We start from the raw sequence: 23,551 nt of genomic DNA, 5'->3' as shown, positions 1-23,551 counted from the left end.
TACCCAAAATCCTTCAGAAGATTGAAACAAAAGATAACACTTGCCTGTTCATTCTTTGAGGCCGGCATTACCCTAATCCCCAAATCAGAAGAAGATATAACAAGAAAACTATAAACCAGTATTTTTAATAAACATAGACATAAAAATTCTTTTTTTAAGACACGATTCTTTTTTTAACGCTAATTTATTTTTGAGAGAGAGAGAGACAGAGCACGAGCGGGGGAGGGGCAGAGAGAGAGAGGGAGACACAGAATCCGAAGCAGGCTCCAGGCTCCGAGCTGTCAGCACAGAGCCCGATGCGGGGCTTGAATTCACCAACTGCGAGATCACGACCTGAGCCAACGTCAGATGCTTAACCGATTGAGCCACCCAGATGCCCCCAAGACATTAAAAATTCCTGACAAACATTTAGAAAATTAAATCCGACATTATGTTAAGAAGGGCAATACATCATGACAGAGTGGAGTTAATCCCAGGAATACAAAGTTGGTTTAACATTCAAAACTCAAGATTAACAAACCAAATTATTGACAAACTACAGAAGAAAAATCATATGATCATCTCAATAGACACAGAAAGTGCATTTAACAGAATTCAACATCTATTGCTGATAACATTCAGCAAGTTAGGAAAACTAGTGAATTTCCTCAACCCGATAAAGGACATCTGTGAAAAACCTACAGGTAACATCGTACTTAATAGTGAAAGACGGAATGCTTTCCTGTCAAGATCAGGAATGAAGCTCACCACTTCTCAATATTGGTTCTAGTCAGGGCAATAAGGAAGGAAAAGATCAATAAAAGACAAGAAATAGATAAGAAAGGAAGACACAAGACTTGTTAATTTGCAGATGCCAAAATTATAGGAAATCCTAAGAAATCTACAAAAATGTTACTAGAACCAAGAAATGAGCTTGGCAAGGTTACAGGATACAAGGTCAAGATACAAAAATCTATTGCATTTCTAGGGGCGCCTGGGTGACTCAGCTGAGCATCCAACTTTGGCTCAGGTCATGATCTCATGGCTTGTGAGTTCGAGCCCCGAGTCAGGCTCTGGGCTGACAGTTCAGAGCCTGGAACCTGCTCCGGATTCTGTATCTCTTTGCCCCTTCCCTGCTCACGAGCTCGTGCTCTCTCTCTCTCTAAAAAAAAAAATAATAAATAAACGTTGGGAAGAACATTTTTTAAGTAATATAAAGGATAATCCAATTTTAAAACAGGCAAGGGGCGCCTGGGTGGCTCAGTCGGTTAAGCTTCCGACTTCGGCTCAGGTCACGATCTCTTGAGTTCGAGCCCCGCGTCGGGCTCTGTGCTGACAGCTCGGAGCCTGGAGCCTGCTCCGGATTCTGTGTCTCCTCCTCTCTCTGCCCCTCCCCTGCTCAGGCTCTGTCTCTCGATAACAAATACACGTTAAAAAAAAGTTTTTTTCAACAGGCAAAAGGTTTGAACAGATGCTTCACCGGAGAGCATACACGGACGGCAAGCAAGCGCGTGCAAAGAGGCGTCACATCGGCAAACGTGAACCACACAGATGCCACCACATACCCCGAATGGCAAAGATTGAAAAGACCGGGTGTTGAGGAGATTGTGGGGCGACTGTGGGAATGCAAAATGGTCCGGCCACTTTGGAAAACAGGGTGGCAGCTTCTTAAAAAATTACACGCACGCCAGCCGTGCCGCCCAACTGCTCCGCTTCTAAATATTTCCCAGGAGAGATGGGAGACTGAGCCCGTCCGGGGACTTGCACGTGAACGGTCCTTGCGGCTCTGTTTGCAACTTCCGGGAGCTGGAAACCACCCAAACGTCAATCAACGGGTGAGCAGACAGATTTCAGTGTGTCTATGCGACGAATTACAATTCGTGTAAAATATATGCATGAGAAGTGCTAGAAAACGCAGGTGAAGCCGGGGGCCCAGCAAGCCGATCTGCGGGTGCTCAAGCCAAGGGTGGGGGAGGGAAGGAGGGATTTCGAAGTCAGTGGCGACACACGGACTCTGGGGTGATGGGTGTGTTCATTTCTCCTGATTACGGAGATGGCGCGGCCGCATTTCACTCCCTCGCACGTTTATTAAGCTTCAAAGAAAGCCTAGAAGGCGCGTTATCTGTAGGGAGACAGCTCCCAGCCCAGGCCCGAAGGCCACACGTGCGTGGCCAGAGGCCGTTGCAGCCCCGGGGCCGTGAGTGCGAGGTGCCGGGTGGCTCTGCGGTCACACAAGTGACGGGGCCGGTCTTTCCGGGGCTGGTGGCCGTGGTGGGAGGTGTTGCCCGGATGCCGGGCGAGAAGGGGCCTGCAAGGTTTGGGCTGACGTGACCTGATGGAGATTCCGAAGGATGGCCCTGCCTGGGAGCGGAGAAGGGGGGACAGGGCTGCGGGGCTGGGGGCGGGGAGCCCCGTCCGGGCCGCTGTTGTGTCCCCAGGGTGCCGGCGGCACCCTGTGCGGAGAAGTGGTGGCAGGGAGGGTGGGGTTTGGATGGAGCCCCTTGGATTTGCTGAAAGGTCAGGATGGAACTTGAAAGACGGGAGGAACTGAGGAAGACCGAGGTTTTTCTGCTCGCCCACCTGGTGGGGATTTACCCGCATGGGTGACACCTTTTCCCCCAGGGCAGAGTCATCTGGGGAGACCAGGCGGTGGAGGGGAGAGTCCGGTGGGCAGGCGCAGGATAGGGCTCAGTCCCAGGGGGGCAGGGGCGGGGGGCGACGAGGCCACTCGGGGCCCAGAGAGCGTCGCCCGGAAGCTTTGAGCCCAGGATTGCCAAACTTCCCAAGTGTTCTTAAGTCACAATTTTTTTTTTTCCAACGTTTTTTATTTATTTTTGGGACAGAGAGAGACAGAGCATGAACGGGGGAGGGGCAGGGAGAGAGGGAGACACAGAATCGGAAACAGGCTCCAGGCTCTGAGCCATCAGCCCAGAGCCCGACGCGGGGCTCGAACTCACGGACCGCGAGATCGTGACCTGGCTGAAGTCGGACGCTTAACCGACTGCGCCACCCAGGCGCCCCTTAAGTCACAATTTTTATGTGAAATCTCCAAAATACTCAACGTTGGCTCTCTTGTTTAGAACACAGCATCTGGGCCACACCAGGTGTGTCTAGAGGAGCCAAGCCACTCCCCCTCCCAGCTGCGTCAGGAGCCACATGAGGACACCGTGGCCAGAGCGGTCACCCGGACCTTCCCAGGCCCCTCCGGCCAGCCTTCCCAGGACTGGGGTCATCTGTGTGGTGAGCGGGACCCTTCCCCCAGCCGCCTGGGCCGCCTCCCTGGTGTCGGGACCTCAACACGGCCCACAGTGACGTTGTGACCTTCCCCCAGACCCTAGATGGCCCGATATCCAGTCGGTGGTGAAGCCAGAAAGCTAGGAGCTGTGCTTAAAGCCTCCCTGTCACCAACTGGTCGCCAAGTCCCACTGCCTCCCTGTCCAAAATGTACCTCCCATCGATCCGTGTCTGTCCGCACCTTCGCCCCCACCCAAGCCATTGTCACCTCTCCCGTGGGGACCCCAGGAGCTCCTCACTGGTCCCTGCTGCCACTCGTGGCCCCGCCCCTCCGCACACACCATCCGCCGTGTGCTCCCCAGGGCTCGTGCCAATGCCTTACAGGAAACCCTCCAGGGGATCCCCACCCTCCGTGGGTTCTCACGAGACCCCTAGGACCTTCCTCAACCCCCAACCCCCCACCAGCTTCCCTCTCTCTCACTTGGCTCACGGCACCATGAACTTGGCAGGTCCTTGCCCACCACGGGGACCTCACGCGCGTTGTTCCCCTCCTGCTCTGCTCTGCCTTTAACCCCTGGCCCCTTCGCAGCCGAGGTGTGAGTACTCGTCCCTCCTCAGGGAGGCCGTCCCCCCTGCTAGCTGAGTGGCCCTTCCCACCCCTCCCCGTTACTCCCGTGCCTTCCCGATTTCCTTCATTATCCTCCTAGAATCTGTCCTCATAGGGTTAGCGGTTGGTGGGTGTGCTGACATTGGGCCTCCGCCTCCCCCCTCCCTATACCTCACAGGCGGGAACGCTTTTGATCTATTCTCAGACGTCTCCAGAACTTTGCTCCAGGGCCTGACTCAAGGTATTTTTGTAAATTACTGTTTGTTGGATGAATGAATGAGTGAACGAATGAATGGGAGCAGAGAGAGCACGAAGAGGCCAAAGAGAACATTCCAATGTTCCCTTTGCCTCCACCTGCTGAAAGTCTAGAGCCCTGTCCCCCCCCTCCTCCAAGGTTAGCGGGTGGCCAAGTCTCCAGGGACCCCCGCACCCACCCACAAATACCCTCTTCCGCTCCCCCTCCGGGCACAGACATGAGATCGGGTTCCCTGCCCGTGTCCCTCGTGCCCCCCATGGCATCACTGGGAGGCACTGTGTTCTTTGGGTCCAGGAGGCGGCACGTGCCCTCACTGGGCCCCCCAGAAACCCCTCCCAGGGTGTCTCTAGCCAAAATGGAGAAAGAAAATCAATCAATCGGCCCTTCTCTGGGAGTGAAGCAGCAAAGATTGACATTTGGGGGCATTGGCCGCCGTGCTCTCCACTGTGTGTGGAGGAAAGAGATGTGCAGCGAGACCGGAGCCACGAGAGAAGCAGAAGCAGGGGACAGAGGTAGTATTGCAGCCCCAAGGCGCCACACCGCCAGGGCGCCCCCTCCTCCCGTTACCAAAACCCAAGTTTGGCTGCCGTTGCTCGTGGCTCGAAAGGCCAATACTCCAGAGAAGGGCTTCGACTGGAAAGGAGGATAAGCTCTATTTCGGAGGCCGGCCACCTGATTCTCGTCCAAAGGCCGGCTCCGAGGTTTCTGCCTGGCCCAGAGAATTCTCAAGGGCGTACGGCGATCAGTGGCATTTCTTGATTAGGCGCAGACTCAGACGATACCAGCTGGGGAGTCGTCTCCGTGCTTGGAGGTTGAGCAAGAGGTTTGGCCAGCCCCACCCAGGCCAGGGTGGTCTCATCGCTACGGGCCAAACACGGCCTCCGTCTCCTCAACCCTCACCAGCTGAGGCCGACGGTGCATACGTGTGTGCGAGCGTGTGCAGATAAAGGCTGGAGACTGACCTGAGGTTTCTAGGCTACAGAGCCCTCGAGCAGAGCCACAGAGGAAGAGTCGCAAGCCCCGTGGCAGAGACGCCAAAGGGGACGCGGAGTAACCAGGAGCCCGCAGGCCCGACCGTCCTTCCGCACCCCCGCCCCCTCCTGCCTTTTGTTCAAACAGCTTGGACCCGGAGTGAGCCCGAAGGTCCAGCCGCCCCTCACATCCACACAGGTGTTCCTTCTCGAAAAGTAAGAGCTCCTCGTTAAAGCGGCCAAGCAGATATCAGCCGTATGTGAAAAGATGAATCACATTTTGACCCAGATTTACAGCAGCGTCACTCCACGGTGTGTCGGGGCCTGTCCTTCAGCCAGCATCTATCCCCGCTTGATCTGACTCGGGGCCAACCCCGGCTGCCCATGAACCCTTCTCAGGTCAGCTTCCAGGGGAGCCCAGGTGTCTCCCGAGTCCTCACTGCCAGGAAAACAAAAAAAAAAAGGATATTACTAACGCCTGCTGGGGACTGTTACAGGTGATCCGCGCCAACTCGCTTTGTCCTGAGCTTTGCGAGGTCAGAACCACTCTCGCCCCCATTTTATAGAGGAGGAGACTGAGGCACAGAGAGGTTCAACTCCTTTCCCAAGGCCACACAGCCCGGGCAGAACAGGAATTCGAAATCCAGGCGGCCTGTTCCAGAGGCTGTGTGCCTAACTGCCTCTCGTTTGGGGGGAGTTCGTGGGCTTGCTGAAAACACGGCTGGCGCTGGCTACTCCGATGGCAGGCTGTGCGCTTCCCGTCCCCAGAGGCAGAAAAGAAAACTCCCGACCGCCCAGTGTGCTCGCCCGCTGCCGGCCAAATCCCGCCGCTGTGCTTTCCGGCCAAACGAGAGGGATTTTGCCAAAATCCGCGGGGCACCTTCCCGCGCCCTCCCCCCAGCTGGTCCTGGCATCCGCCTAAAATGATTCCTCCTAACATTAGGCTGCAACTCGCAAAACCAAACAGGGTCGGGGCCCTGCTAGAGGATTCGGTGTTCCTAAAATGCAGCTAAGGCCGCTTCTGCCTTCTTCAGGAAAGATGCTGGAATCCTGAGCTCTGGGGGCCCCCCGAGGCAGGGCCCCGGGCACCGGTGGGGGCAGGAGGGGGGGGGGCGGTGTTTGCCCCCGGCCTTGTTAAAATGTGCCAGCCGGTGGTTGCCAGCGGTGGGTGAGACCCTCCACAGAGCGAGGCAAAGTTCAGCCCGTCCGAGCAGCCCGCGCTCTGACGAGCCTTATTCTGACGGCTGGTTAACATCTCTCTGTTGAATTTTAACACGAAATATCTTTTTGACGCAGCAAGGAGAGCGAAGTCCCTTTGGCGAAGGAAGGCCAGACTTGCCCGCTCCGCCAGGCACGTGAAGGGAAGGCTGCCCAGCGCTCTCCTTGACCTATTTAGAGCGCATTTGTTCAATGGGCCAGGGGGGCTCCTGGGCCTCGGAGGCAAGGGACAGGAAGCAGGGCTTCTGTGGACGAGGGCCACCTGGGTACGAGGCAGGTCCCTCGTGGTGCGGCAAGCCGTGGGGGGGCGGGGGGGGGGGGAGACGCGGACTGTTCTGGGGGTGGCTCTGGAAGTCGGCTTGGGGAAGGCCCCGTTTCTGTCCGAGGAAACCGCTTACTGAGCTTTTTGGCAAGATTAAAGTAAAGCTAAAATCTGGTCCAGTGGGATGGGAGGCTGAGCTGGCAGCATAGAAGAGAAAAGGGATCTTTTTCCTGGTCCCCGGTGAGGGGGGCAGTGGGGGGGGAGGGTGGTTGACAGGGACTGAGGAGGGATTCCCCTAGGGAGGTGCTGAGCTAGGAGATGGGGACCCTGGCGCTCAGGGAGAAGAGGACAGGGGGGAAAGGCCGCTCATCGGAGGGGAGCGGGGCCCCCGTGAGAGGGGCAGGGGCGCCGAGGCTGGGACGCTTGCCATGGAGTTTTCAGTGGCTTCCCAGCATCCTCCTCTGCTACCCTCCAGCCTTCGGCCAACCTCAGGAGTTGGAAACATAGCGGGGGCGCCGGGGTGGCTCAGCCACTTGAGCCACTGGCTCTTGGTTTCAGCCCAGGTCACGATCTCACGGTGTGAGAGTTCGAGCCCCGAGCCGGGCTTTTGGCTGATAGCGTGGAGCCTGCTTGGGATGCTCTCTGCCCGCGCTCTCTCTCTTCCCCTCCCTCGCGCCTCAAAATAAATAAATAGAGTCGAAAGCATAGCTGCTGGGGCTGGACGGACCTGGGTTGGAGTCCCGATTCTGCCACAGAGTACCTGGGTGGCCTAGACTCACCTCTCTGAGCCTCAGTTTCCACATCTGTAAAAATGGATGTAAGACTGGAATACCGAATTGGAAGGGTTGTGCGGAGGATTAAACGAGTTAACGCAGGGAGAGAACGTAGGACCGTGTGCGACACATAGTAAAGACTCAGCGACCATCGGGTGTCATCCCCACAAGCGACATCGTCATGGAACGCCGAGGCGTCTCTCAGCTGTGCTGGGGGGAGTTCTGAGTTGAGCCCGTGGCCACCTTTGGGGCACATCTGGCTGGCGACGAGGAGGAGAGGGGCCGCTGTGTTTGTCCAGCGAGGAAAGCTCCAGCCTTTCAGAACTGCCCAGGATAGCATTTTGGAACAAGTTAACACAAGCGGGAGACCGGATCCTCAGACGTTCTGGAGAAGCTAGAACTCTAAACACCGCCGTGTGCGCTGGGGGGGGGGTCTCTGGAGAAGGTGAGGACCCTCTGAGAACACGACTTCTTGTCCTGGAAACGACCCTGTGAGGTTGGGGGCGGGGGGGGGGGGGTCCATGATGCTCTTTCCCCAGGTGGCGAACTAGAAGCTCATCAAGCCAAGTCCACGGAGACCGCGTGGCCCCTGCCCTGCCCTGCCCTGGCTCTGATCTGCGTGCCTGTCCCGTTCTAGGCACTTTCCTGGACACGATGACTCAGACCCGGCCCTTAGGAGGCATGTAACCCGTTATCTGACAAACAGAAAAGCTCGAGACCACAGCAGGGGCAGGGCTATCACGGAGCTGTGCAGGGGCAGGAGGGGAGAAGCTTGGAGGGAGGGGTGGGCTCGGGCTGGTGGGGTTGGTGGCAGTGGCTCTTGGACAGAAGAAACAGCAAACAAGGGAAGAGAGGGTGCGGGGCATTTCTGGAACGAGGCGTGTTCAGTGGGGACCGGGCCCAGGCCACGTGAAAGAGGCAGCTAAGCGAGGGCTCTGATGATGGGGGTGGGGGTGGGGGTGGGGGGAGGAGGGCTCCAGGTGGCTTGGCCTTGGCTCTGAAGCACCAGGGTATCAGCGAAGGCTTTGGGCAAAGGCGACAAGCTGGAGGCTAGCAGACATCCTCAAAGGGACCGACCCAGAGTGTTGTCCCGGGATAGCCATCCTGTCTTAAAGAATCCAGCCCGTGGAGGCGAGGGAAGGGAAGAAGTTTGAGAGTGGAGGCTCAGAGGCCACATGAAAAGGAAACTCTGGGGACCCCGGAGGCATGAGCAAACCCAGTGGGTTCTGGCTGCCGCCTCCTCCTCCAGCCGCCCGCCTGGATTCGGCCTGGGGAATTTAGCCGCCTGGGGAATTTGCTGAGTCACTGACGGTTAGCAGTCCTGCCTGCCCTTTCTCCTGCCTGGCCTGGGACCAGAGGCAGCTGCTGTCACCACAGGACATCGGGGGTTGGGAGGAATCGCAAAAAAAAAAAAAAAACCTGCCAAACGATCCGGCCAGAAAGATGTCCACACCGCATCCCCGGGTCCGAGAAAAAAACCCACGTTGGCGAACAGCTTTGGCCGGTGCCCGTTTGCGGACGGTCCGCAGGCTCCTAACGCCTGAAACTCACCAAGGCTGGCTCGGGGCACGACAAGCCTTCCCGCGACACCACCTCCCCTCTGTCTTCTGCCCAGTTGCCTCGCCCTCCGCTCTGTGACCCTCTCTTCGCCCACCGCCGTGATCGAAACCACCCATTTTTGCTGGATGCTCCTCTTGGGCCCCCAAAAATGGGAGACCGAGGGCTCCATTTGAAACCTCATCTTTTTGCTGTGAAAGGTCGCTCCCCAGGTGAGCTCCCCGGTCCTGGACGCTGGACGCGAAGTGCCTCTCAGCCCTAATGACATCAAGGGGCCGACCCACCCACCCAGCGACATTGTCTTCAGTCTGCTTCCCTTTTTTATCGGGATCTTGGGCTGAGATGGAAATCAAAGGATTCCTATGCTCTAAATTTAGCGCTGTTTGTCTTTGGAAATGCTTTTCTTTCTCTCTGGGTACATAGTTCCATTTAAGCTGTGGGGAGAAGGCCTTGTCGAAAGTTCCTCCCAGGCTCGGAACACCAGCCTCCAGTCTGACCGATCTCTGGCCACAGAGCTCCTTTTTAGTCCTTTCAAATACCTTGTTAAGTTGCAGTGGCGACAAACGGTACACGTTCCCGGCGCCATCGACCTGCTCCAGGGATGGGAGAGGTGCTCCACAGACAGTACGCAAAGGGTACCGGCCTCCCAAGATCCAGGGCCACTCCCAAAGATGGCCAAAAGAGAGAGGTCTGAGACACGTGCCCCGAGAGCTGGCACCAGATGCGGGGGACCCTAGCTGCAAAGGGGGTGCAACCCACACTTCTGTCCCACCATGTTTTGGGGCTCCCGACCCGATGGTTGAGCTGTCTGCCTGTGCAAGAACCGATAACCCGCATGCCCCTCCCTTGTAGACGGGAAGTCAGGCCAAGTTCTCAGCACAGGAGACTGGACAAGTCTCTTGTCCAACAAGAAGGCCATGGCTGTCCCTGGGAGGGGAAGGCTCCACAACCGACGGGAATTCACGAGAGTCTGGATTTAGAAAGGAAGGGACAGTGTGAAATTTTACGTTCCTTTTCAACAGGGCTCTGCAGAGATCCGGGAAGAGCTGACTCTGGGAAGAATTCTTAGCCTATGGAGGCTTCTGGAAGTCTTCCCAGGGCCCCCTGCAGTCTGTAGCCATGGTGCCCGGGCAGGAAGTGGCACCACCTGGGGCCTAGAAAGGTGTTCCAACGGGCCCCCACGCTTGGGTGGTGGGATTAAAGAAGCCCTTGAAGGGGCCCCTGCATGGCTCAGTCGGTGAAGCATTCGACTCGCGGTCCGTGAGTTCAAGCCCCGCGTCGGGCTCTGTGCTGACAGCTCAGAGCCTGGAGCCTGCTTCGGATTCTGCGTCTCCCTCTCTCTCTGCCCCTCCCCTGCTCACGCTCTGTCTCTCAAAAACAAATGTTAAAAAAATTTTTAAGAAGAGGAACAAGGACACAGAGTGTGGGGAGAAGAGAAGGGGCCAGCAAAGGAGACAGAAGCGTGTGGGGAGAGTGGCGGCCCAGAGGGAGAAGGGCCAGCGGCTGAGATGGCTCAAGTAAGAGGAGCCCTGAAAATGTCACCGAACGCAGCCGCGGCAAGGTCACTGGGGACCAGGGCGTGACAGGGACGAAAACTTGATGGGAATCAATCCAAAAAAGAAGGAGGAATTAGAGGCAATGGCAATAATGCTTTTGGGGTCTTGTACCTTAAGAGTAGCAGGAAAAGAGGTGGGGGCCAAAGACAGGCCAAAGAGGGGGCTTTTCTGAGGATGGGAGGGAGAGTGGCAGATTGGGGGGGGGTGGTTAACTTTTAATTTCTTTTTTTTTTGGTTTTTTTTTTTTTAACATTTATTTATTTTTGGGACAGAGAGAGACAGAGCATGAACGGGGGAGGGGCAGAGAGAGAGGGAGACACAGAATCGGAAACAGGCTCCAGGCTCTGAGCCATCAGCCCAGAGCCGACGCGGGGCTCGAACTCACGGACCGCGAGATCGTGACCTGGCCGAAGTCGAACGCTTAACCGACTGCGCCACCCAGGCGCCCCTAGGGTCATTTATTTAAATTTTCTTTTTCCTTTTCTTTCTTTTTTTTTTTTTTAAGAGAGAGAATGTGAGTGAGGGAGAGGGGTAGAGGGAGAGAGAGAGGAAATCTTTTTTTTTTTTTTTTTTTTTTTAACGTTTATTTATTTTTGAGACAGAGAGAGACAGAGCGTGAACAGGAGAGGGGCAGAGAGAGGAGACACAGAATCCAAAGCAGGCTCCAGGCTCCGAGCTGTCCGCACAGAGCCCGACGCGGGGCTCGAACTCACCAACTGTGAGATCATGACCTGAGCCGAAGTCGGGACGCTTCACCGGCTGAGCCACCCAGGCGCCCCTGAGAAGCTGCCTTTAAAACCAGCGGGAGCAAGTCTTTACGGAGGCTGCTTTAGCTGTCCAAACCCGTGCTGGTCCCAAACATGCTCCAAAGAAGGGTTCCTGCCCTCCGGCAACTGGCTGGACATGAGACCAGTTGGACAATAATGAAAGGGTGCAGGCCAGAGCGAAGATGGGGCTCCACTACTAACGTAGGGCCCAGGAGGGAGGCAAGAATAAGCAAGCAGAGCTCCCTGGAGGAGAAGGCCCTTGTGGTACGTTCAGGATGTGGCATTCCAGGCTGGGAGCACCAGCCAGGACGGGAGCAAGGCTAGGAGCCCGCGGAGCTGGCACAGGGCGTGCTCGGGGTGGGGGGCACAGAGGCCAGTGGATGGGCATGGGGAGAGTGGGCGAGACAAAAGGCAATGGGGCGGGAGTTACCCCTAAAATGGGTGGCCTCGTGCCCCAAAGCACAGAAGAAACGGTTAGGTCACTGTCATTGTTCCCACACATGCACACGTGTCTGGTGACACTGGGGAGAACTTGCAAGGGCTCGGAGAGGGTGACAGCAGAAGAAGTTTGGGGGCATCGATGGCAGCAGATGATGGGGGGTGCTGGGCCACACAGGATGGGAGGTGTGGGTTCAGATGGCTGCCCATAACTTGGGACACACACACACACACGCACACACACACACAGGTCCCAGCAGCCCACAGGATGTCGCTCCAGCTCCTGCCAGTCCCAGGATCAGTAAGGTCCCTGCCCTTTGAGGCAGGCAGGGGTGTGGAGGGCAGGCAGCAGCCTACGTCACAGTTGGGTTAAACTTCGACCAAGCCTTAACGCCTATTCTGTAAGGGTCACCTGGTCAGTGTTTTATTCCAGTCTGGGTGACTTCGGTCTCCACTTTCCCCACTTCCTTTACTCAGCTCCTCCTGGAGGTCCAGGGCCAGCTACGTCTCCGGAAGGATGCTGGTGGCTCAGGGGTCACACCTAGCAACCCCTGGTCCGAGTCGGAGGCACCCTGAGTGACATTTGCTGGGCAGGCGCCCGGAGAGTCCTGGCCCAGGGGGAGCGAGGCCGGAGGCCACTGCCATGCTCCAGGCTTCTCAGCTGATGAAGCAGGTGCTGCTGTGGGGGAAGCAGGTCGCCGGCCTTGGCCCCTTTGCCCTGGGCCAGCTTCTGTGAAGTGGGCACCTCCCCTGGGCCCCCTCGGCGGGCTCCATGGCGTTTTCTGAGCTCCTGGACCAAGTGGGCGGCCTGGGCAGGTTCCAGGTTCTCCAGATGGTGGCTCTGGTGGTCCCTATCATGTGGCTCACCACTCAGAGCATGATGGAGAACTTCTCGGCCGCCGTGCCCAGCCACCGCTGCTGGGTGCCCCTCCTGGACAACAGCACCGCCCAGGCCGGTGTCCCCGGGGCCCTGGGCCCCAAGGACCTCCTGACCGTCTCCATCCCCCCGGGCCCCAACCACGAGCCCCACCGGTGTCGCCGCTTCCGCCAACCCCAGTGGCAGCTCCTGGACCCCAACGGCACGGCCACCAACTGGAGCGAGGCCGCCACGGAGCCATGCGTGGACGGCTGGGTCTACGACCGCAGCACCTTCACCTCCACCATTGTGGCCAAGGTAAGCGCCTCCCCTGACACCCTCCCCAAGTCCTGGCACCTTAGAGGCCGAGGGCAGAGCTCACACTTGACTGGACTCAGCACGGCCCAGTCCTGGGAGGGACCTGCCCTCTGCAAGCCTCCTCACCCGCCACCGGTGCCCTCCTCCCGCACCTGCCCTACAGGGGAGTGGGCGGCAGGACCCAGCCTACAGACAGACACTGGCCCCTGGCTCGTGGAAGAGTGGGTGCTGCCCGTGACCGCCAGGCCAGCCCCGCTGCCGCTGATTAGCTGTGACACAGGCAGCTCCCGCCACCGTGACCCCAGTTCTCAGACCCCGGGGGGGAGGCATCAGGCAAACGCAGGCGAGTGGGAGGGGCCCCCCACCCCGGCCAGGGGAAGGGGCCTCTCTCTAGAAGGGAGCGGCCCCGGGGGAATCGGGAGGTGATGCCAACTCCGGCTGGCGTTGCAAACCGGGTGAGGCAGGGGAGAGATGAGGCCAGAGAGAACTTGACCCTGGACCAGAGGGTGATGTGGGGAGGCTTAGCCCTGCCCCACCACCCTAGAGGTCACCGGGCCATCCACCCACACCTGGTTCCCTCAGGCCTTCCCATCCTACGCCTCCACCCCTGCTTGTCTGGGCTCAGCTCCCCACTCCTCTCCCGCCAGTGGGATCTTGTGTGCGACTCCCACGCCCTGAAGCCCATGGCCCAGTCCATCTACCTGTCGGGGATCCTGGTGGGAGCTGCCGTGTTTGGCCAAGTCTCCGACAGGTGAGTACCCCCCCCCCCGCCCCAGTTCTAGAAGCCCCTTTTCCCTCACGCCTCTGTGCTCCCATCTCCGTGTGTCTCTCCCCTGATGCTTTCCGGCTCTGCCACTGAGGAAGCCCTGTACGCGCTCTAGGCCTTTGTTTCTGGGGTTGTAGAGGGTCGTCACTCCTACAAAACACTTACCGCTAAAATCTGCCTAAAACCGCTAAAAGCTGTTGTTGAGTGCTCCTGCTGACGGGGAGCTCGTTCTCTGCCCGGGACCGCCACCTGGGCCTACAAGCCTTTCGTGGGCGGGGGGGGGGGGGGGGGGGGGTTGTGGATAACTCGGATCTGGACCCAAGAGTCACCGTGACCTCTGCTCAGACCCCCGTGGCCGGTGCCGTGGCGCCCCGTGGACCCGGCCACCGCCTGCCCGTTTGTGTGCCCGCAGGTTTGGGCGCAGGCTGGTGCTGACCTGGAACTACCTTCAGATGGCCGTGTCGGGCACGGCGGCCGCCTTCGCCCCCACCTTCCCGGTGTACTGCCTGTTTCGCTTCCTGGTGGCCTTGGCCGTGGCGGGCGTCATGATGAACACTTGCACTCTCCGTAGGTCACCTGACCCGGGCCAGGCGAGGGAGGCTCGTGTGGGCTCCCAGGCTGACCCTTGCGGTCTCCTTGCAGTGATGGAGTGGACGTCCACGCGTGCCCGAGCCTTGGTGATGACTTTGAACTCCCTGGGCTTCAGCTTCGGCCAGGTCCTGATGGCCACAGTGGCCTATGGTGTGCGTGACTGGGCCCTGCTGCAGCTGGTTGTCTCCGCCCCCTTCTTCCTCTGCTTTGTGTATTCCTGGTGGGTGCCGTCCCCCCTCCTCAGAGAAGGCCCTGCCTACCCTCCCCCCTGGGGGCAGGGACCAGGGGCGCAGGAGGCCAAGGGAGCCCAGCCGGAGGGGAGCCACGGGCCCGGCACAGCTGGCGGCCACAGGCCCACGGTGCTCACCCACCCCGGCCTGGGGCTCCGGCGCCGGAGACGCTTCTCCCTTCCTTGTTCCTCCCGGTGCCTCCTCCCCCTGCACTCATCCTCCCCCCTCCCCTCTTCCTTCCCATCATCTCTAGGCCTTTTCCCTCTTGACTCCTTGCTTGCCTTGGCATGTGTGCCTCTGGGCACATTTTCTGAGCCGAGGCACTAGGCCAGGCTGAGGGGTGAGACACAAATACAACACACACACACACACACACATACACACAGCTCCTAGGACACAGCCCCAGTCAGCCTTATGTGCTGACATTTTACTAAAGAGCAGGGACCAAGACCCAGTGGTCAGAGGGGACCCCCAGCCCCCCACACAGGGCTGACATATTAGAGAAGTTAGGAAGTGTCTGTGCTGCCCTGAAATAAATCAGGCATGGCTCTTGCCAAACTCCCGGGACATAGTAGGTGTATGGGAAATATTTGTTGGATGGATATCTGGATAGATGGATGGATGGATGGGTGGGTGGATGGATGGATGGATGGATGGATAGATGATATAGATAGATGATAGATAGATAGATAGATAGATAGATAGATATGATAGATATAATGGATGGATGGAATGATCGATGGATGGATGAATGGATGGATGGATAGATAGATGGATGGATGGATGGATGATATAGATAGATGATACATAGATAGATAGATAGATAGATAATAGATATGATAGATATAATGGATGGATGGATGGATGGATGGATGATATAGATAGATGATAGATAGATCGATCGATTGATAGATAGATAGATAGATGATAGATATGATAGATATAATGGATGGATGGATGGATGGATGGATGAATGGATGGATGGGTGGGTGGATGGATGGATGGATGGATAGATGATATAGATAGATAGATAGATATGATAGATATAATGGATGGATGGATGGATCGATGGATGGAGAATGGATGGATGGATAGATGGATGGATGGATGGATGATATAGATAGATGATAAATAGACAGATAGATAGATAGATAGATGATAGATATGATAGATATAATGGATGGATGGACGGATGGATAGATAGATCGATGGATGGATGGATGGATGGATGGATGATATAGATAGATGATAGATAGATAGATTATAGATATGATAGATATAATGGATGGATAAATGGATGGATGGCTGGATAATCTATCTAGGTAGATAGATAATAGATAACAGGTAATAACAGACAATAGATAATAGGTGGTGGGCAAGAAATGAGCTGAGCTGAGCTGAGCTGAACAGGTGGCTGGAGGGGTAAGTGGATGAATGGATGTCCTTTGGGACAGGGCTGAGCCCGGCTCATTCACACACAGACCCAGCAACTCTGGGTTTTGGTTGGCCATCGTGGCCCCTGCAGAAAGAAGTCCGGCAGAAGCCCAGGGGAGGACGGGGCACTGGCACTGGGAGGAGGGCTGACTTTACAGATCTCTCCAAGCCCCACTGATTGGAGCAGACACGCTCTTAAAATGGAGCCCTGAGCAGCTAATTTGCAGTCACTCTGCAGAGCAGGAGACATTCATGCTTCCTGCACTGGCTCTCAGAGGAAGCCATTCCAGCTGACGGGTGGCTTTCCAGGATGGCCGTTTGACCCCCGGGACCAATGGAGCGGAGGCTGGAGGGTAGAGGGCAAGGGTCAACGGTGCAGATTCCGGGGCCTCCTTCCTGGCTCTCTGAGGCTGACGCTGGCTCACGGGGGAGAGCCTCACTTTTCCTGACAGACGTGCCCACCCAGGTGCCGTGCACGTGCCCACAATCGTGCCTCACCCACCACGTCATGACTTCAGCAAACAGCTACTGGGTGCCCACCAGGGGCAGGGCACTGGCTGATGCGGGGCTGACAGTGAAACAGGCACACTGCCCCACGGGGAGCTGGCAAGACACCCCACACGTGATGGCTTGACGAATAAGAGGGGGACCATCTGAGGGCGGGAGCCCATGGCCCACGAACTCCCACCAGCTTCTCTGCTTCTCTTTGAAACCCATTTCTCTCCGTGACAGGTTGTCTGCCTGTGCCGGCCCCACCCCCCTTCCCTTCTCCTCGAACCCGCCCGACCACCAGCTTCACCCACGACGGCCCTGGCACCCTGGCTCTGCCCCCACTGTTCTTTTTTTTTTTTTTTTTAACATTAATTTATTTTTGAGACAGAGAGAGAGAGCATGAACAGGGGAGGGTCAGAGGAAGAGGGAGACATAGAATCTGAAACAGGCTCCAGGCTCTGAGCTGTCAGCACAGAGCCTGACGCGGGGCTCGAATCCACAGACCGCGAGATCATGACCTGAGCCGAAGTCAGACGCTTAACCGACGGAGCCACCCAGGTGCCCCAGCCCCCACTGTTCTTGGCCCTGAATCGGAGGAGGGGTGCCCTCTCCCAGGCGACCTAACCTGTGTCCCCTGTGCCACATGCTGCAAACCCTGAATTCCCTCTCCAGACCTGCCCCTCCCCAGACTCCAGCCTCCCGTTTCCAACCCGCCTTGTGACATCGCCACGACTGATGTCTCGGATTCACAAACGTGAACATCTTCTCGCACCTGCTCTTTCCCAAGGCTTCCCCAGCAAGGGTGGGGGGGATAGCAGCCCCCACCCGCCGGGTCCCAGAGTTAGAGACACCACATCACCTCCCTGTCCCTCACTGACCTCCCCGCCCCACCCTAAGCCCAGCAGGTCACTGGATCTTGTCAACTCTACCTCGAAAGTATGCCTTGAGCCCCCCTTCGCTCCCCTGTTCTAACCCGGGAGAACCTTCGGGCCCCGTGCATGCGGAGCAGGTGACCCCACGCCTGGGGAAAGCATGCCTGGCTGGGGGGCCTGCCTGAGCAGAGGCCTGGAGACAGGAGCCAGGGTGGAATGGTGGGCGTGACTGGGGCCTCGGTGGGCTGGGCCAGCGCAAGGGATCTGGGCCGATGTCGAGGGGTGTGGGGGCAAGGTTAGGGTTAGGAGCTGGGCCCTGGCATCGGGGTGTGGAGCCGGGATGCGTGGGGCCAGCTGGCATCCAGGAGACAGCAAGTGTTGTCCTGACGTGGGCGACCGGGCCACAGGCGAGACAAGGGCAGGGGGGCGGGTCAGGCGCAAGCGGTGCTGCTGGTGGTGACAGGACTTGGTGGCTGCCTGGGTGCAGGTGGAGGGGGCTGGCGACGCCAGGACCAAAGACCCTGCCCCAGGCCTGAGCCCCCGGTTGGGTGGGAAGCTGGGGAGGAGCCAGCTCAGGCAGGAAGGCGCAGCCTCGGGGGTGAACAGGAAGGCCACGGATGTGACATCGGGCAGGTGCCTGGCCTCCCTGGGGAGAGGTGGGGGACCCCAGTGGGCTTGCGGCTTGTGGAGGGCTTGCAAGACTACAGTCCTCACTGCAGACAGGCTCACCCAGGCCTGGTTCCTGGGGGGGGGTGGGGGGGGTGCCAGGGAAGGGCCACAGGGTCGGGAGGGAGGCTGGAAGGGGAGGATATGGACTCCCAACCCCAGTCCGAGGAAGAGAAGGAAAAAGGCAGAAAAGGTGGCCTGTGGGGGAAGGAGGGCGTCAGGTGGTGTGGCGTCCCTGAGCCTGGGGCCTATGGGCACCAGTGAGGCCACCCCCCTGGGCAGAGGGAGACAGAAGGGCGGTAAGGCTCACGCAGCCTGGGGCCACAGGCCGCACCCACCCATCCTCCGCCCTTGACCCCCTGCAGGTGGCTGGCGGAGTCTGCCCGATGGCTCCTCATCAAGGGCAAGCTGGAGCAGGGCCTGCGGGAGCTACAGAAGGTGGCTGCCATCAATGGGAAGAGGGCAGCGGAGGACACACTGACTGCAGAGGTGAGGCGGGGCGGGGCGGGGCGCTCCCCCAGGGCTCAGCCCTCAGACCCTCTCCCTGCCCCTGCACAGGCCCCTGGGAGGGTGAGGGTCTCAAGGAGGAGGACCTGTCCGGTGCTCCCAATGCTGACAGTGACTCCCCTCCCGCCCCGCCCCACCCCCTCCCTGCAGGCCTTGCTGTCAGCCATGCGGGAGGAGCTGAGTGCGAGCCAGGCTCCTGCCAGCCCGGCTGCCCTGCTTTGCACACCCGGACTGGGCCTCCGGACCTGTGTCTCCACTCTGTGCTGGTAGAGGCCCCTTCACCCACCCGGGGCCCCAGCCTCTGCCTCGGGCCTGCCTTGGGCAGCCGGGAACCTGGGGTCAGGCCCTGACTGGCATCCAGGCAGGGGACCTCTACGGACTCTCCTCTTGCTCCCGCCTCCAGGACCAGGCCTGAAGCATTCCATTCCCCACCCCACCCCCACTCCCCTGCTAGTAGTCAGGCTCCCAAAGGAAGCAGCCAAGGCCAGGTGGGGTCAGGCTGGGGAGAGGGGATGGCAGAGACCCCTAAGGAGGAAGATTCACAGCAAAGGCGCTGGGAGAGCTAAGCTGCCCAGCAGGCCGAGGAGGCCATTCGAGAATAAGCGAGGCAAGAAGGCACACCCACCCCAGTATTATCAGAGCCCCGAGAGCCAGTCTCACCCAGCAAGGACACAGGACTGGACACAGGATGCCCAGAGGGAGGGAGGAAGGCAAACCCTGGCCTCTCCCCCACCCCACCCCACCCCCTGCGCCTCCAGCCCCTCACCAGCGGCTCCCATTGGCCAAACCTACCGAGGGGTGGCACCGGGGAAGGGAGGAGGCCTGGGGCCAGGTGGTGCACAGAGACCAGCCCTCCACTATGCAGAGCCTGCAGGGGGAGGCTGGAGGCGGGTCTGAGGACCGACCAGCAAAGGAGCAGCCCCTGCCCCAGCCTGACCCCACCCGCCCCGCCCCGCCCTGCAGGTTCGCCTTCGGCTTCACCTTCTACGGCCTGGCCCTAGACCTGCAGGCCCTCGGCAGCGACATCTTCCTGCTCCAGGTCCTCATTGGGGTCGTGGACATCCCGGCCAAGATCGGCACCCTGCTGCTGCTGAACCGCCTGGGCCGCAGGTCCACTCAGGTGGCGTCCCTGGTGCTGGCGGGGCTCTGCGTCTTGGCCAATATGCTGGTGCCCCACGGTGAGCGGCCAGAGGCTTCCCTACCTCGGGGTGCTGAGCCAGGGACAGGGGCCCCTGCCCCCTCCTCAGAGGGTGCTGGTCTAGAGCAGGGGCCCAGTGGGGAAGGAGGCTGCTGGGGCATCTGGGACCGATGGTGACGGCCCGCCCCAGGCAGCAGGAACAGGGGTGGAGTGGAGGGGGTGGCGTCCTGCAGGGGGAGGAGAGGGAGCAGGGGGCCAAGGAGGACTCCCAGGGTCTGGCTCAGGGTTATTGGGTTGGGCAGCAGTTTGGGGGGCAGCGAACGGAACCACGGTGTCACCTAGGATGTGGTGCGTGTGTGCGTTGTGGGGGACACCCAGAGGGAGGGGAGTCATAGACATTTGGGAGGTCGGGGAGAAGTCCGGCCCCCATCTGACCTCGGAGCCCCGCCACCAACCTCGCTACCCCCTTCCCTGTCCACAGAGTTGGGGGCCCTGCGTTCATCCCTGGCCGTGCTGGGGCTCGGGGGCCTGGGGGCCGCCTTCACCTGCATCAGCATCTACACTGGTGAGCTCTTCCCCACCGTGCTCAGGTGAGGCTACGCCCAGGCCCGAAGAAGGGGTCACCCTGGGCTGCGAGGGCAGGGTGGGGGTGGCCTTCCCCAGCCCCGGATGTTCCCGCCGCCATCCCCCTCCCATGTGGTCTCAGGGCTGAGCAGGTGCATTCCGCTCCCCCCCCACCCGCCCGCCTGAACCACTGTGCCTCCCTGGACAGAGTGGGGCTGGGCCGGGCTGGGAGGCCCTCACGGGTGTTTCTGGGACTGCAGGATGACAGCGGTGGGCCTGGGCCAGATGGCAGCCCGCGCGGGAGCTATCCTGGGGCCTCTGGTGCGGCTGCTGGGTGCGCACGGCCGCTCACTGCCGCTGCTGGTCTACGGGGCGGTGCCGGTGCTGAGCGGCTTGGCTGCATTGTTGCTGCCCGAGACACAGAGCCTGCCGCTGCCCGACACGGTTCAAGATGTGCAGAACCAGTGAGTGAGCTCGGCCCGGGGCCCCCCCTCTCCGTCTCCCCCCTGCCCCCCGCCCCCACCCTGTCACTGGGCAGAGAGAGAAGCAGAGGCACAGAAAGGGACGGGATTGGCCCAGAGTCAAACAGCACATCTTTGGGAGAGCGGAGACCAAGGGCCGGGGCTCCTGGCTGACAGTGTGGACTTCGTCTCCTGCTCTGGGCCGGAGGCTGGGCCACCCTCGGGGCCACCTTCAGAGGCGTCGAGGGGAAGGGAGAGTGTAGTCGTTTGTTAAGAAGGACGGGCCGAGGGTGTGATGGGCGTTGCTGGGAGAGGACGGGTGCTCACCGGCCCCAAATTCTACCACGAAAGCCCCTAGATGGCTGGCAGGCTGTCACTGCCCCCCCGCCCCCCGCTTCCCAGCACGTGCCCATTCCTGGGCCCCCAAGAGCAGGGCAGTGGTACCTCCTGAGACCTCAGGAGGGACCCAGTTCAGGGGTCAGAGGTCACTCTGCACGCACAAGCCACACCCCTCTTGTCTTTCATGTCTGAACAGGGCAGTGATGAAAGCGACCCACAGCCCCCCGGGGCGCACTGTCCTGAAATCCACACACTTTTAAGCTCCCGGGCATTCTGCGATGGGACATTGGGAGAAGCACCCTCTCTCCTTCGGAGAAGGCAGGACGACAAAGGCCACCATCTCCAGAGGGTCCAGGGGTGGCCCCGGGCACCCCACCGGACCCTCCCTTGTGACTTCGAAAAGGATCAAGGACCAGCAGGACCCTGTCTACACCGTGCTCCCCTCCTCTCTGCTCACGGCCCCCAGCTGTCCACTGTTCCCCCCCTCCTCCCCGCAGCCCTACCCCCCACCGAGCTTGGAGGCCACCATCATCCAAGGTCAAAACGTCCCAAACTCATCGCACTACCCCGAGATCTCCGCACAAGTCTCAGCTCCTCAGTTGTACCCAAAGGGCAGCTCTGGCCCCCGGTCACCCCTCTGCACACTCCAGCCACGGGACCAATCCTGCCTCTCCCCTTCTCTACCTACCAAACTCCTCTTCAGCTTCCCAGACTCAGGGCAACCACCTCCTTCCAGGGGTGCAGCCCGAGGCCATAGTGAAACCCTTACCCACAGCCACGCACCTGTCTCCCACCCTGCCAGCTATGAGTTCCCAGAGGATTGGAGTGGCCCCCTTGCCCCCTGATCTGACCCGGCCCCCACACAAAGCCTGGCAGGAGGGGCGTTGGGGGGGAGGCGACAAAAGAGTGAATAAAGGATCAAATGACTGCCCCTGCCTGACTCCAGTGAAGAGCCACAGGTGGGGGTGGGGCAGAGGAGAGTTCTGGGGAGCTCCTCTGGGGGCTGGCCTTTTCCCAGGCCAGCCTATCTGCCCTTTCCTGCCTGTGTTGTGGCCTAGGCACCGTCCTAGGCATCTCATGGCATCATCTCATCTCTTCCCGAGCCCTTCGAGGAAGATGCCCCATTTTACAGATGGGAAAGTAAGGCTTGGAGAAACCGATTGCCCATGATGGGCAGCTACGAGGGACCGAATCAAGAGTCAGGCCCAGGTCTCCAGAGCCCAACCTTGGCTACAACCCCCCCCCCCCCCCCCCAGCCTGCCCTCAGGGCTCGAGACCTTTGGGAGACAGAAGCACTCCCTGGCCTGGTCTTGTCAGCATAGCCTCGGGCCTCTTTAGGGGGGGGATCGTGTCTTTTAGCTTTCTGCCTGTGGCCACCCCTCAGTGAAGAATCCCCCCCCCCCACACAAAGACAAAGGGGACAGGGGTGGGGATCATGTTTGTTAAGATGCCCAAAGGCAAGGTTGTCCCAGCCTGCCCTGAACTTTCCGTCCTGTCTGCCTGCTGCCCAGCTGAGCCCCAGCTACTTCCTTACCATTGCTCAGCATTCTTGGGACCCGCTGGTGTCCAGAAGCTTCCAGAAGAGAGAACCCAGGACTGGTGAGAGATGGCTCCTCCTCCCCGCTAGGGTATCCTCCAGTTCACCAAGTGGTCAGAGCTGTCCCTCTGCCCACGTTCAGAGCAGCCTTGCTCCTGGCCCTTCCAGGCGGTCACGGTCTTCTAGGACCCAGGGCCGACCTGCTTCCAATATGTCTCCCCTCACTCAACAGGATCTGGAAGCTGGGAGGGTCCAGGACCCGGCCACTCTGGGGCAGCTGGGGGTGAGCGTCATCCCCGTGGCAGAGTGGGTGCCCTGCAAAGGGAGAGGGGTCTCCCTTCACAGCAGTCCCAGGCCTGCCTTCTAGATGGGTGCTCCACTCAAGCGGTCTTCACTTGGGAACCCCCAATTTACTGCTCACCACAGAGAGCACCTGCCCCCCGAGGCTGCAGGGACACTTGCAAGGGAAGAGCCCAGGAAACCGGGCGTGGGAAGGAAGTGGTCAACAGTCTCACAGTCTCATTCGCCCCATGGAAGTAGAGGCCTCTAGCAGTGGGGACAGGAAAGTGGCTTCGGACCCACTTTGGCCATCCTCCTGTCTCCAGCCAGGCCTGCAGCTCTCCCAGAAGGGTGTGTGGGGAGGGCAACGCAGGCTCCTTCGGCTCCATATCCGCCTCCAGGAAAGGGATGTCCTTCCAGAAGAGTGCCAGGACTGGCTGACCTTGTGTTCCCTCCACCGGGCGTTTGGGTGGTAGGGCAGGTCTTCAAGGTCAAAGGGATCAGCTAGACTCCACTTCGAGCTTCTTCCCCAGCTCGGTCCTTGCTCCTCCCCAGGTGGAATCTCCTGGTACATTCCTGATAGAACCAACTGTCAATGAGCGAGGTCCCTGGAATTTCAGTCACCCCCAGGTGCTGTTTGGACACTCCTGAGGGTCAATGCCAGGCCAGCCAGACTCCAAAGGACCTCAGCTCAGGCCCAGGTGATAGGTTCAACATCAGATGCCCAGACGAAGGAGCTGAGACTGAAGTGACCATATCTTACAGACAGGTAAACTGAGTCAATGGTAGATTGACTCACAACCAACCCCTTGAGTGACAAGGAGCTCTTAGTCTCCTTACAAAGAGAAGAAAACACCCAGTCCTACACCCCCATGGCAATGAG

General features: G+C 59.3%; 1 protein-coding gene across 3 annotated transcripts; it reads left to right on the top strand.

Annotated features, from left to right (window-relative positions):
• The first annotated feature begins 12,390 nt into the window (after nucleotides 1-12,390).
• On the top strand, nucleotides 12,391-21,112 carry SLC22A12 (solute carrier family 22 member 12). 3 transcript variants are annotated; one of them, XM_047879320.1, is made up of 10 exons: nucleotides 12,391-12,792; nucleotides 13,440-13,543; nucleotides 13,971-14,023; nucleotides 14,201-14,369; nucleotides 18,209-18,332; nucleotides 18,501-18,616; nucleotides 19,314-19,528; nucleotides 19,970-20,078; nucleotides 20,313-20,516; nucleotides 21,049-21,112. In XM_047879320.1, the coding sequence occupies exons 1-10, from the start codon at nucleotides 12,391-12,393 to the stop codon at nucleotides 21,110-21,112; spliced, it is 1,560 nt and encodes a 519-aa protein (XP_047735276.1). The 3 variants fall into 3 exon arrangements, with proteins under 3 accessions (XP_047735276.1, XP_047735274.1, XP_047735277.1); XM_047879318.1 differs by having other exon boundaries at nucleotides 13,971-14,125; XM_047879321.1 differs by lacking the exons at nucleotides 13,971-14,023; nucleotides 14,201-14,369.
• The last annotated feature ends 2,439 nt before the right edge of the window (nucleotides 21,113-23,551 follow it).

The sequence above is a fragment of the Prionailurus viverrinus genome, chromosome D1, assembly GCF_022837055.1.
Source record: "Prionailurus viverrinus isolate Anna chromosome D1, UM_Priviv_1.0, whole genome shotgun sequence".
Classification (NCBI taxonomy): Eukaryota; Metazoa; Chordata; class Mammalia; order Carnivora; family Felidae; genus Prionailurus; species Prionailurus viverrinus.
Note: the sequence above shows the minus strand (reverse complement) of the source record. Positions and strands in the feature narration are given on the sequence as shown.